The sequence below is a fragment of the Adiantum capillus-veneris genome, chromosome 20, assembly GCF_014529385.1.
Source record: "Adiantum capillus-veneris isolate H3 chromosome 20, ASM1452938v2, whole genome shotgun sequence".
Taxonomy (NCBI): domain Eukaryota; kingdom Viridiplantae; phylum Streptophyta; class Polypodiopsida; order Polypodiales; family Pteridaceae; genus Adiantum; species Adiantum capillus-veneris.
Window position 1 is genome coordinate 145,015,567 of NC_140950.1, and position 13,852 is coordinate 145,029,418.

Sequence of the window (13,852 nt, forward strand, 5' to 3'; positions counted from 1 at the left end):
AACAACAACAACAAATTGGAAAAAACATTACCTGTTGATCAGTTGGAAAAGCACCTCCATCGACTGGAACTCCCAATCGTCTCAACAAGGTTGCCATATCTCTGCATGCATTAGCAATACAATCAAGCTCTGACTGTATTCGGTCCCTCACCTGATCCTTAAAACCAGAGGCTTGCTCTCCTGGAAAAAAAAAAAAGGAAAATGTGACACCATGCCAGTGAGAAATACTAAACTTAAGATCTCAGATTGCTCGTCAAAGGCCACGACATAACCTATAGGTTAACTAGGAAAATACATGAGAAGCTACAAGCACTTTAGCTTCTCTCACAACTAAAGAAAATGTACAGTTACTTAACATCAAAAGAACTTATTGATACATGACAAGTTACAAGCACTTTAGATCGTCTCCCAACTAATGAAATGTACAGATACTTAACATCCGCACTGTGCGGAGCTTATTTCATTTTTTAAGACAACGTATGGTCAACTAAAAAAGTAATAAACTAAGGACTGTTAAATCATCTATAAGAAACAGGTATGGTGACTTTCTTGATGGTAAACAGCAGTCAGCAAGGCACCCCCTGCAAGTGCATCTGAACATTAAATTAAGAAAGCAATAGAAATTAGAGCTCTGGACGAGGTAAAAGAGAAGACCCACAGAGGGGGGGGGGGGAGAGTAAGGTGCAGCGGAATGATTGTTTGCGCTTTGCTCAAGATGAGTGCTCCGAACTGTGCTCAAGGTTCCTTTTAGTTCTTATGGAAGGGAGAGCCTTCCGTGCTTAATGGAAAGTGCTATGATCACGAACAAAGTGACTGGACAATGTGCGTGCAAGTGTATGAGACTGAGAGATAGAGAGAGAAGAGAGATACGACACTAGAGACGTTGTAAAACCCTCCTCCGAAGGCCCCACTCTCGTCGGCGAGAGTGGTCTACTTTTTGATTGCACAAAGTGGTACAATGCGAATGCAATGGACTGACGCAACTTGGAATATGCCGATGACGACGACGATGATGACGACGATGACTTGATGGCTGAAATCTAAGATCTTCTAATTGCTGAATTTCGGGACTGTTTCGGTGGCTGAAAATGACTGTTTTGGCTGCGTTTTTATGGCTGAAAATCGGGGATCTTCTGCAACCAATGGGGCTGAATCTGCTACTGTACCATAGGGCTGAAAACGATGTGGTTCTGATGCGGCAAGGGCTGAAAAACACTAATGCTGGGCTGCCTGTGTTCCTTGCCAAAAACGCTGGGCTTGTTGGAGACCAAAAACGCTAATAGGCTGAAATGGAAAAAACGCTAGCAAACTGGGACTTGATGGCGATGATGGGGATCTGCAGTCGCTAGGTGATGCTGGTGAGGATGACGATCCAGGCAATGCTGAAAACGCCAGATCTTGGAAAGGCCTAGCGAAGATGGGGATCCAAAAACGCTAGGGATGCTGAGGGGGTACTGCTGAGAAGTTGTCTGTTGAGCGGGAAGCTCCTGCTGCCTCTTCTGCCAGAAAGTGCTAACTTGGGTTTGCTTATATATTAACTTAGCAAAATTGCCCTACCTACTTTTGTTGGAAAGTCACTTAAAAATAATAAGTGAAAATAACCAAAAATAGGAAAAATAGGCTAAATGCACTGGAAAATTCCCCTAACTGATGCTAATGGATTCTGATGAGAATTCCGATGATCATGCTGTGTGCAACCGGAGGATATGCATCTATGCTAAGTGACTGAGCATGCACGGTCTACGAATAGACTCACAAAAGTGTCAGATCACTACTAATCTAGACCGACTGAACTGACTGAACCCTGCTATGGTGTAGCTTGTCCACGGACACATAGGGTTGGGATGTGTCACGTGACATCCCCTCCTTTTCAAAGTGAGGTACTGGTACGAACTGTATGGCGTCGAGGGAGATCGCCAATAGCATCCGGAATCCTAGAAGGGACTCTTCGCCGGCCCACTCGGATGTATCGTGCGGTACTTGAACTTCAGAAAGGTCTGCAACGTTTGCTTCTTTGGCCCGCGCCGAAAGCGAGACAGTCTTTTGAATCTCCTTTCTTGCGTCAACTTCGTCTAGAGAACTGCTTCTTTCGTCTTCAAGAATCTCCATGGCTAAAAATTCCTGAAACCATCTCCAACACAAAACCATGAACATACCCATTGCATGTAAAGTGAAGGAAAAAAATCTTGTCTTCTCTAAAGACTGTGTATGCAATGTAGATGAACATAGAGACGGAATGACAACCCGTTCATCAAACACATACAAACAATGCGCTTGAATCTTTTCTGTTTGATCGAAATCAATCAACTGTGGCAAATCACAATGGAAATGCCCATGCTTGGTGCTCATACTATCATGTGATCTTTCGGAAACTGTGTCATGCCAAGGAAGAGACATGGAATGTGACTTTTTGACATACAAACTTTTCAACTTTTCATGAGCAATCCGCATACATTCGTGCTCATCCATGAGAGAAACGTGCTCAACATACAATATGTCATGCCTATGAAAAGGGATCACATAACGATGCTGACTAAAATACAGGAGACTTTCACAAATGTAACACTCGGACAATGCGTGCGTATCAATCATGCGAACACATAATACTTCCTGTGATGGTTCTTTGGACCAAGGCTCGAGAGCCAAGATCGCTTCTTCGGGATCTATCAAATCTTCTTGTGGGGGATCTGTTGACCTCGACTCGAAGGCCAAGTTCGATTCTTGGTGATTGATCGAATCTACAACGAGGTTAGCTTCGCTAGAAAAAGCATCAACTAACACATCATCCTTGTGAACAATCACATCTTCTTCATGCAACTCATCATACTTGTGAGAAATCACATCTTGATCATGCAAAAAATCATCATGTTTCTCCTTATCAATCAAATCATCATGCTTGTCATTGTCATCCAAATCATTATGCAATCATTGGCATCCAAATCATCATGCTTATCATTGTCATTCAAATCATCATGCAAATCATTGTCAATCAAATCATCATCATGCTTCACACAATCATGCAAATCCTGTGTGTCATACAGTGGAGAAGAAGAGACTAAGAGAGTCTCTGTCTCCTGAATCTCTTGCATCTGTGTCGGCACGGGATACAAGAGTCGCAAGAACTCTTGCATGTGTTGCTCGCGCCGTTCTTGGCTTGCCTTTCTTTCGGCTTCTCTTTCTGCTTTTTCTTCTGCGTGTCTGCGTTTCATTTCTGCCATTCTTTCCTTGAACATCTGTTGTAACGCCTCCATAAGAGTTAGTGCAATCTTTGTCGTAGATGAGAAAGGGTTGGAAAAACCTCCTGGTGGGGAAAATTCTTCTTCGCCTCTCTCATGCTCATCACATCCAAGCAAAGTATCCATTCCGCTTCGAGTGATGACCATTTTACAATCGTGGGTTCTTGTGGGTTCTTGGGTTCTTGGTTTCTTAAGTCCACGAGCAACTTGGGTTCTTGGGGGTCTTGGGTTCTTAAGTTCACGAGGAACTTGAGTTCTTGAGGTTCTTGAGTCTTGAGGGTCTTGGGTTCTTGAGGTGTTCTTTCGCTTGCAAATTGCGTTGAGAAGGATCTTCTCTTCACTCGAGTTCTACCCTTTTCTGCGGACGCACCCCTTGGCGGCCTTGCGCTCACACCAAGGTTGCTTTTTTTCACCTCACGTCATTTGGCCTGCCGCTAAGTACACGGTCCGCTCTCAATGAGTGAAAAGAGACACAAGGGGAGGCTGGACAAGCCCTTCTTTCTTGGGATTCCTGTCACTCTTCAACAAAACACGATTAGGAATCGCCACGCCCAAGTAAACTTAGGTTCATGCGATCGCAACAAGCAAAAAAAAATCTTGTGGTTCTTTCCTTGAGTGATATAGAACACTGCCAAAGCTCTGATACCAATGAAGAGTGCAGCGGAATGATTGTTTGCGCTTTGCTCAAGACGAGTGCTCCAAACTGTGCTCAAGGTTCCTTTTAGTTCTTATGGAAGGGAGAGCCTTCCGTTCTTAATAGAAAGTGCTATGATCACGAACAAAGTGAATGGACAATGTGCGTGCAAGTGTATGAGACTGAGAGATAGAGAGAGAAGAGAGATACGACACTAGAGACGTTGTAAAACCCTCCTCCGAAGGCCCCACTCTCGTCGGCGAGAGTGGTCTACTTTTTGATTGCACAAAGTGGTACAATGCGAATGCAATGGACTGATGCAACTTGGAATATGCCGATGACGGCGACGATGATGACGACGACGACTTGATGGCTGAAATCTGAGATCTTCTAATTGCTGAATTTCGGGACTGTTTCGGTGGCTGAAAATGACTGTTTTGGCTGCGTTTTTATGGCTGAAAATCGGGGATCTTCTGCAACCAATGGGGCTGAATCTGCTACTGTACCATAGGGCTGAAAACGATGTGGTTCTGATGCGGCAAGGGCTGAAAAACACTAACGCTGGGATGCCTGTGTTCCTTGCCAAAAACGCTGGGCTTGTTGGAGACCAAAAACCCTAATAGGCTGAAATGGAAAAAACGCTAGCAAACTGGGACTTGATGGCGATGATGGGGATCTGCAGTCGCTAGGTGATGCTGGTGAGGATGACGATCCAGGCAATGCTGAAAACGCCAGATCTTGGAAAGGCCTGGCGAAGATGGGGATCCAAAAACGCTAGGGGTGCTGAGGGGGTACTGCTGAGAAGTTGTCTGTTGAGCGGGAAGCTCCTGCTGCCTCTTCTGCCAGAAAGTGCTAACTTGGGTTTGCTTATATATTAACTTAGCAAAATTGCCCTACCTACTTTTGTTGGAAAGTCACTTAAAAATAATAAGTGAAAATAACCAAAAATAGGAAAAATAGGCTAAATGCATTGGAAAATTCCCCTAACTGATGCTAATGGATTCTGATGAGAATTTTGATGATCATGCTGTGTGCAACCGGAGGATATGCATCTATGCTAAGTGACTGGGCATGCACGTTCTACGAATAGACTCACAAAAGTGCCAGATCACTACTAATCTAGACTGACTGAACTGACTGAACCATGCTATGGTGTAGCTTGTCCACGGACACATAGGGTTGGGACAAGGGGAGAGAGAGAGAGAGAGAATTGTTCAGTTCAGGAAATAAAACTGTAAATGCTGATACAACTTAGCCACAAGGGCAAATCTGAAAGACGGTAACAACTGAATACGCCTCAAGGGGAAAAAATCTCTCCTAAAGAGAGTAACGCATGCTTCATATGGAGTAATAGACTGCTCTTAATATAGATAGGAAAATCTGTGTGGGAGGAGAAATCTGCTGTAGAGAACCATAGATGTGTGTGTAGAGATGTCTAGTTTTTTCTTTTTTGGGATACGAGGTGGGTTGTTGTGAGGGGCATCGCTCGCTACTCCATTGTGCACGCCGCGTGCTTTGCCTACCGCACTGGTCCTTGCCCGTCGTGCTACCGCAGATCGCACGTTTCACTTCGACACGTTGGAGGTTGTCGCCATGAGTATGTGCAAGCATTCTCAAACATCAATTCTCTTCAGTACTCCTCCCGGGAGTAAATCACCAATTATTGAAACCAGAGTCAAACAATTCAAATCGGCACCAAGACACGTTTAAAACAGATACCATCCATTTCAAACAAATTCCAAACAAGATCACCAAACAAGTTCTCAAACGAAATTCAGAAAACTGCTAAATCAAAGTGAAAAAGCATTCTCGACATCATTCGAGCTTGAAAGTCGACATGGTTTTCATCCTAAAACTTACATCAAATTAGGGTTAGATTTCATCCATAAGGTTGTAGCCGACCGCAACATGGTCCATACGCTCTTCGACAGACAATGTTCATGTAGCGGTGATGGTAGTCCCAAGACATAGCAATCACACTGGCCTCCAAGGTTATCGGTTTGAGAAGAGACACCTCTTGAGAGATGTTGAAAAATTTCAAGTTGTAATCTGCTAGCGTTTCCATGGCAAGCATTTCAAAATACCCCGCACTCCAAAGGAAGATGTCTGAAGGCATGCAACTTCGAGCAAAAATTTTCTTAAAAGCTAGCCAAGCATAGTTACCCAGAACGAGAAATCGGAACAGGAAGGGACCGACAACAGGCATGAAATGCCATTCCCTATTACGGATACTCACATCCGAAACACAGAACGGGGATTCGGAACGCGAACTTGGAATGGGAACGAAGACCTCAAAATGCCCTGTAACTATGTTGCCAAGTCCTTGGAGTGTGCGGCTTGGTAGCTATAGACTTCCACCACTACATGACACTGCTTCTGAGAAAAACAATGGCTTATGCCTCGTAAGATAGAGCCATGAAGATGGGAGCGCGCCTGATACGTGATGGACTAAGGGTGGGGGTGGCTAATAAGTACGGGGTTGGGACACGAAGATTCTTTGATAAGATTCTTTACGCCCCTTTCGGTATTTCTTTTTATATTAATCAAATCAAAGTACAAGAGAGTGGCTAGGGTTTCACTCTCAGACTCTACGTCCAGATGCTCTGAGAAGTGAAGTCCTCTCCACATATTTAAAGATACAAGGGATGCCCAAAAGCAGAGCCCCAAAAGCTTTTAAAATAAAAAGCATAAGAGCTCAAAAGCTCTTCTCTCTCAAGTTCTCCTTTTTTTTCTTTAAAAAAAAGCATTCTCTTCAAAAGCGAAATTCACGTCGCTCATCATTTTTTTTTTTATTTTTTTTTTTTTAAACAATTTAATAACCTCCGCGATTTTCGAAAAATTAAGGAAAATTAGGGTTTGCAAGATTTTTAGGGTTTCTGGGAGAAATTAGGATTTCTGTTGTCCGCCACGTCATCACTTTGTGACATACCCCCCTCTTGAAAGCATTGTAATCGACCGCGATTACGCCTGCAAAACCGACAAAAGCCACAAACCGTCTTAGCAGACACTGACTGTTAGTACCTACGTACTAGGAACACACATCTAGCACATGTACAAAATCGACAGTCACATCATACGACATCACACGACATCACCAGACATCACAGGACATCCCATGACATTCAACATTCATTCGGATCTTAGACCATGATTTATCGGCAATGTAGCTAGCAATCCCATCTAGGTCCAATCGGGACCTCATCGATGTCCGATTAACTAACCCCTATTGCAACCATGTCTATTCGAGATGAATCAAACCAGAATGTTGCAGTCATTTCGACTATCAATTCCTACACTCACGAGAAGTCAAGAACTAATCAGTATCATTATCACGAATTCCATTTCATGAAGTCATCCAGCAGAATACTGTCAGCTCTCAGTATCCCTGAAGCTCAAAGAGACATCAGTGATTTTAGTATCAAAATCAAGGCATCTGTTGACAAAGGAGCGGAGTGACTCCCCTCTTGTACATCCCATCGCACCAGATCTCCGGCCAAGTTGAATTCTGGGTTCCGTTTGGAGTAGACTATGCTAAATCAAAACATCGAGGTAAAGTTTCACAATCCGAGGAGTATCTGTTAGGTCCTCCTCCTCCATCCACTTCACATCAAATGCAGAAAAGTTCTTGAACTTAACCAAGAACCACCTTCGGACTTTACCTTTCTTCGTATCGTTATGTGCCAAAATCTGTACAGGAACAAGGATCTCCTCGTTTTCTTCCACTTCGGGTTGCTCATCAAACTCCCCATCATCAGGCATATCACCCTTAACAAGTTTCAAGAGACTCACATGCAATGCATTGTGAATTCTCCAAGTATCTGGCAATTTCAATCCGAAGGAGCCATCATTTATCTTGTCAGTGATCTGGAAAGGTCCGTAGTATCGCATACTAAGCTTTGGAAAAAGCCTCTCCTTTCCCTTTGTCTTTCATAGTGAGGCGGTCCGGGGCGAGCAACGAGAAGAGTGGCCTCTAAGCACTCTTCTAGGCTCCCGTGCTGCTCAATTGGATTGGGATTGGAAAAAACAACAAACACACACACAAACCCGCACCCTAACCCTACACAAATTTGGGACACCACCTAGTTTTGGATGCGAACTAGAACGCGTAAAGAGAGAGAGAGAGAGAGAGAGAGAGAGAGAGAGTGCTCGGGTTGCTTTGAAATGTATCGGCAGTGATCAAGCAAACACAATTATATATGTAAGAAAGAGAGAGAAGGGAGAGAGGGTGCTTGTTGCATTAATACCTTCTTACAAATCTGTCATGACCAATCAAAGTGAGATTAGTATTTGTTCAACATAGCTTGAGTAAATTACACCACAACACATCACAAGAAAAGCCACCCCAATCACTGTCTTAAGGCCAGGGGAGTCCTCTCCACCGTGTGGCCCTCTTACAGTATGTGGGATTTATGGCTAAATTGATGACAACACCCAGAGACAAGCTATCAAGAACTTAAAGAAAACACCAAGACACTTACACATCATTGTTGTCCATTACTTCACGTTGGAAGAGAGGCAAAGTATCCATGCTTAGTCCAAATCCACCCTCCTTGATTCAGCAAATGTTGGGCTTACACTAGTAGAAGAAATGATAGATTTCTTATTCTCGATTGAATGATCACTCTCTCTTACAATGGCATAGAGTTCCCTTGCTAATCACCCCTATTACAACACATGCACATGCATAAGACAATCAGCTTCCACTCAAGAGCTCTTTCTAGAGAGGTTGAGCTTGGCTTCTCAAGCTATAGCATAGTGCTCTTGATTATGGCTCTCCCCTTTAGTGCTAGCTACACCCTCCTTTTATAGCAATTTTGAGGGCTAGGGTTACTCCTCTAACCATGGTTGGATTAGATTTTTAGCACTTATCTAATTTCTTTTGCTTGGAATTATCAAGAAGTTGGTGGGGGTGGATGAAGAAAAGAGAGAGGAGAGAAGTGGAGATGATAGGACTTTTCACACTAGGTTAGTGTTAGTAAATTAGTAGAGTTAGTATTTTTATTGATTTACAAATGGAATTGGATATTTACAATGGGAGTATCCAAGTAGAATACAAATAAGGAAGAAAAAACTCTTAATAGATAAGAAAATATGGATTTCTTACAATGTTGATGCTCCAAGTGTCTTGAGTAGGGTCAATTTTGACGCTTGTTGACGGTCCACTAGCTTTGACGGCACGTTTTTTCTCCACTCTTGACTTTCCTTAAGAGCCAAGGTGATTGAATATGAGTAATCAATCAACATGGTGCTGTCTTTCAAGAGAAGAGGCTGAATTTTGTGGTTTTTTTTTTTAGATATAAGTAATATGGATGAGGAAAAATGAGACTAGCTGGTCAATTTCGAAATGGAAGTGTGTGTAGGAGACATGAATTCACCATGGTTTCTCTTATTCTTCAAGGTTGAGAAGAAGGTGAGTAGGGTGCAAATTCCATAATCCACTTTGAGATCCTAGTGCTAAGATTCATTTGAGATGACACCCAAGGAAACAAATTTTCTGCAGTGAGAATTACAAAAGGTTTTGGTAGCAAGTAGGATCTAAACTTTCTCACCGCAAACATGAGAGAAAGCATCATGAGTTCTGCCTCCGTGTAGCCTCTCCAAAGCATTCATTACCCTACTAGCAAGGTAGATGGGCCGCATCCTGGTACTGTGGGGATCTTGTTGTAATAAAACTGCACCAATTGTTTCCCTCCCAACACTAGAGCTAACAAAGAATGTGTACTCCCAACAAGGAGGCATGAGTGTTGGTAGCTCTGACAAAATGACTTTAATGTTACAAAAGTACTCTTCAAGCTCATAAGACCATGCAAATTCTACTTGTTGTGTCAACTTTTGCAAAGGATGAAGCAACTCCGAAGCTAAGTGAATAAAGCGTGACATATACTTCACCTTTTGAATGAATGAGACACGACCTCTTTGAGATTCTTGGGTGATGGGAGCTCAACAAGAGCCTTTGCCTTTGAAGGATCCACCTCAATGCTTTTATAGGAAACCTTGTGACCAAGCAAGATCACTTCATCCTCACCTATGTGACACTTGTCGGGCTTGAGTTGACCTCCCATGTCGTAGAGCTTCTTTAAACCTTCTTCTACCCTTTGTAAATGCAATGATTTTGAGCTATAAATGCAAAAATCATCAATAAAAAACCCTAATGGACTTTCCAAAGAATGCTTGAAACACCATGTTCATGAAGCGTTGAAAAGTTGCAGAAGCATTCGTCAGTCCAAATGGCATGACTCTAAAAGCATAACAACCCCAAGGAGTGATGAAGGTTGTTTTCAACTGATCTTCCAATGCTATACCTATTTGAAAGTAACCTGAGTAGCCATCACACACAGTGTACTTCTCGTGACCAGCTACCTCATTTAGTATCTCATTGTTGCCTCATTGAGTGGACGGTAATCCACACACACCCTCCACTTGCCATTTTTCTTAGGAGTGACAACAACGGGAGAGACCCACTCTGAATTCTCCACTGGATAAATGAAACCTGTTGCTAGAAGCTTTCTTACCTCCTTGAGTAAAGCCTGCTCCTTGATGACTCCTAGCCTTCGTAGCTTCTGAGCCTTAGGTGTGGCCTCTGGCTTCAACTCAATTTTGTGTTGAACAGCATCTACTCCACGCACATCAGTGTAGTCTTTAGCAAAAAGCCTAGGAAATTTCCTTAACACACCTTTAAGCTACTCTCTTCCATCCTTTGTAAGTGTTGTAGATAACATACCTTCTAGCATTCTTTCATCTTCCACTTTTTGGTTCTCTTGGGAACCTACCTCTTCCAAACCTGTGTAAGAGGTCTCTTGGTTGTTTGGCTTAAGCCTTACCCCCATGACTTCAATGGGAGACTCCTCTTCAGTAATGCTGTCGCTACTTTCTCCTTCTGAAGTGCTATCGGTCCAGCCTTCCTCCACCTCACTTTGAGATGATTCTTCATGGAGCTCCTCTTAGCGTTGCTCCTTCATGTCAAAGACAACCTTCTTATGATTGTCATTCCTGCAAATTAGCTTTCCACTCTCCCAATCCTGCAAAGCTCGCATTTTCATTAGCCATGGTCTTCCTAGGATAAATGGATAACCACTCCCCTTGGTCGACATAACATAAAAATCCACCGCCTTCTTAATGCCAAAGGCCTCTACAAAGCCATTTTTACGAATGCCTACACACCTAGCCTTGCTATTGTTTGCCATTTTTACTTTGATTTCAAGCGTCTCATAGATGTGCATGCCTAGTCTTTACATGAGTCCCTCTGTCATGATGCAAATTTGTGCACCCCCATCCACTAGACCTTTCCTAACCAATCTTCCTTTGATGTAACAATCTAGCACCAGTGTAATATTCTCATTCATTTCAGCTTGTGAAATTTTTACAACAGGCACACTCTCTTTTACCTTTCTCCTAGTGCTAACTGTCTTTGTTAAATCCCTCCTAACTTGTGGACATAATGCAAGAAACTGAGGCCATGAGATATCAGGACCCTTACCTCTCATGTCTTCCAACAAGTTGTATAGAGCCATACCATATCCAAGAGGGAAGTCTTTGAGGTTGATACGACGTCGAGTCCTCTTGGTTTCCTTGGTTTCCTTTGCCTTTTTTTCTCGTCCATGATCACTTTGTGACGTGACTCCTTCTGTGGGAGAGCAGGAGAGAGAGCCCACTTGCTACTCTATGCAATGAGAGTGAAGGAGAAGAGGAGAGTGGCGCAGAAGAAGCACACGCAGAGAAAAAATACGTGAGAGAGAGAGAGAGAACGCGTAGAAGTTTGGGAAAAGTCACGATAGATACATTTTGGGCTTGACCTTTGAGTATATGAGTAAGTGACTAGGGGGCCATTCACACTTGGGCCCCCTCACTTATAAGTTAATAAGTACAAGGCACTTAGGCCTTTATTCCCTAACAACCTCCCACCTAAAGGCAATGTACCTTGGGAGAACAAAGAATCAGCTAACTATGATACATCAGCTGATCATGCACTTACTCATCCAACACCCATCATCTGACGGCAATGTGCAAACCGCTCTGCTGGAAGACTCTTGGTCAAAAGATCTGCAGGATTGTCATCTGTGTGCACCTTGACAAGTGTAATGCTCTTGTCATCAAGCACACTCCTGATAAAATGATACTTCACCTCTATGTGCTTTGTCTTGGCATGAAAAACAGGATTCCTTGCAAGCATAATAGCACTCTGACTATCACAGTGTAGCACAGGAACCGGTGACTTAATGCCGATCTCTTCTACCAAACGCATGAGCCACAAAGCTTCTTTGCATGCCTCAGTGGCAGTCACATACTCAGCCTCAGTGGTAGACAAAGCAACACATTTTTGCAGTCTAGAAATCTAAGAAACTGCACCTCCTGTGAATGTAAACACATATCCAGAGGTAGACTTCCTGCAATCTGGATGTCCAACAAAATCTGCATCTGTAAAGCCATGCACAGATGTCTCACCCTTCCCAAAACAAATGCACAAGTCTTTAGTGCCTTTCAAGTAACTCAAGATACACTTCACTGCTTCCCAATGCTTTTTGCCAGGATTGCTCATGTACCTGCTTACCACTCCCACCGCAAATGCAATGTCCAGACGTGTAGCAACCATAGCATACATCAAACTGCCAACGGCTGATGCATAAGGAATCTTGGCCATTTCAGCCCGCATATCATCTGTGTTTGGGCAGTCATGTGCAGTCAGTTTTACATATGGAGGCAGCGGAGTACCAAGTGCCTTTCCCCCATCCATATGAAAACGATGTAGCACCTTATTAACATAATCTCGTTGAGATAGATACAGACGCCTGTTGGGTCTATCTCGAGAGATACACATGCCCAAAATATGATTAGCATCACCAAGATCCTTCATGTCAAAGCGATTCTTTAAGCTTTGCTGTAATGCATCCAACTCCGTGACATTTTTACCCGCAATAAGAATGTCATCAACATACAAAATCAGCAATAGAAGAGATCCATCACTTGCCGTTTTGATATACAAACAGTGATCAGAATTACTTCTTTTGTATCCTTGAGACCTCATGAATGTATCAAACTTGTGATACCATGCACGGGGAGACTGTTTCAAACCATACAAGCTCTTCAAGAGTCGACATACTTTCTTCTCTTGCCCCTTTGACACAAAACCTTCTGGCTGCATCATATAGATCATCTCAAGCAAATCGCCATGCAAAAACGCTGTTTTGACATCCATTTGCTTTAACACTAGGTTGGTAACCTAATAAGACATAAAAGTGTCCTTTCAGGGTTTTGAAAAAAACCTCCAAAACCATAGTAGATCCACTCATTTTGTAAAATCCTTTCATGAGGTTATAGTTTAAGGCCTACTACACATGGAAAAAATAAGAAACTTGTAAAATTTCTCATCTTTTGGTCACACCAAGCCTCCAAAATTGATGGACCAGTACATTTTCATCAAAACAGTCATTTCTTACGTTTTGTTGCATAAAAATAAGATTAGGGATTTTTGTAGGACTTGAGATAAATTCCCTAGTTAACTTCAATGGGTTGGTGATCGGAACATATGATTGCTTCTCACTCACTATTTTTTGTTTTGCCAAAATAAATAGGTACAAAAAAGTTGAATTTTTACCATTCTGCAAACCTATCATCAAAGTTTCTATAGCCACGCTCAATACAAATAATATATGCATATTTTCTTAGTTCCCTATTGTCCTTTAGGTTCATAAGGAGACATGGAGCATGTCAAAAGAATAATACATCTCTTACCAAGGGGAATCTTGGGGACAAAGATGAAGTACTTTAATACAACAAACATGAAAAAACTGGGTTCAACATTATGAGTTGTAGAATCTCATAAAAACTATTCAATATCTAGCCAAATTTTATCCTTATGACTAGATATGGTTATTACCTACAAAATGCATATAGTTGTCACAAGAAACTAACAATATTGAAAAAGCTATACTTGATATACTAGAATGTTTCTTTTTCTTCTATAATTGAAAAAATCAACCATCGT

At 42.4% G+C, this 13,852-nt stretch overlaps 1 protein-coding gene across 2 annotated transcripts in view; it reads right to left on the minus strand.

The window, feature by feature from the left end:
* The window catches only part of LOC147433361 (uncharacterized), an 85,280-nt gene that overhangs the window by 44,678 nt on the left and 26,750 nt on the right, over positions 1–13,852 (minus strand). For both annotated transcript variants that reach the window (XM_086492951.1, XM_086492950.1), the window contains one exon: positions 32–101. In XM_086492951.1, coding sequence (XP_086349077.1) covers positions 39–101 — 63 coding nt within the window. In that variant the 3' untranslated portion in view covers positions 32–38. The remainder of the gene's footprint in view (positions 1–31; positions 102–13,852) is intronic.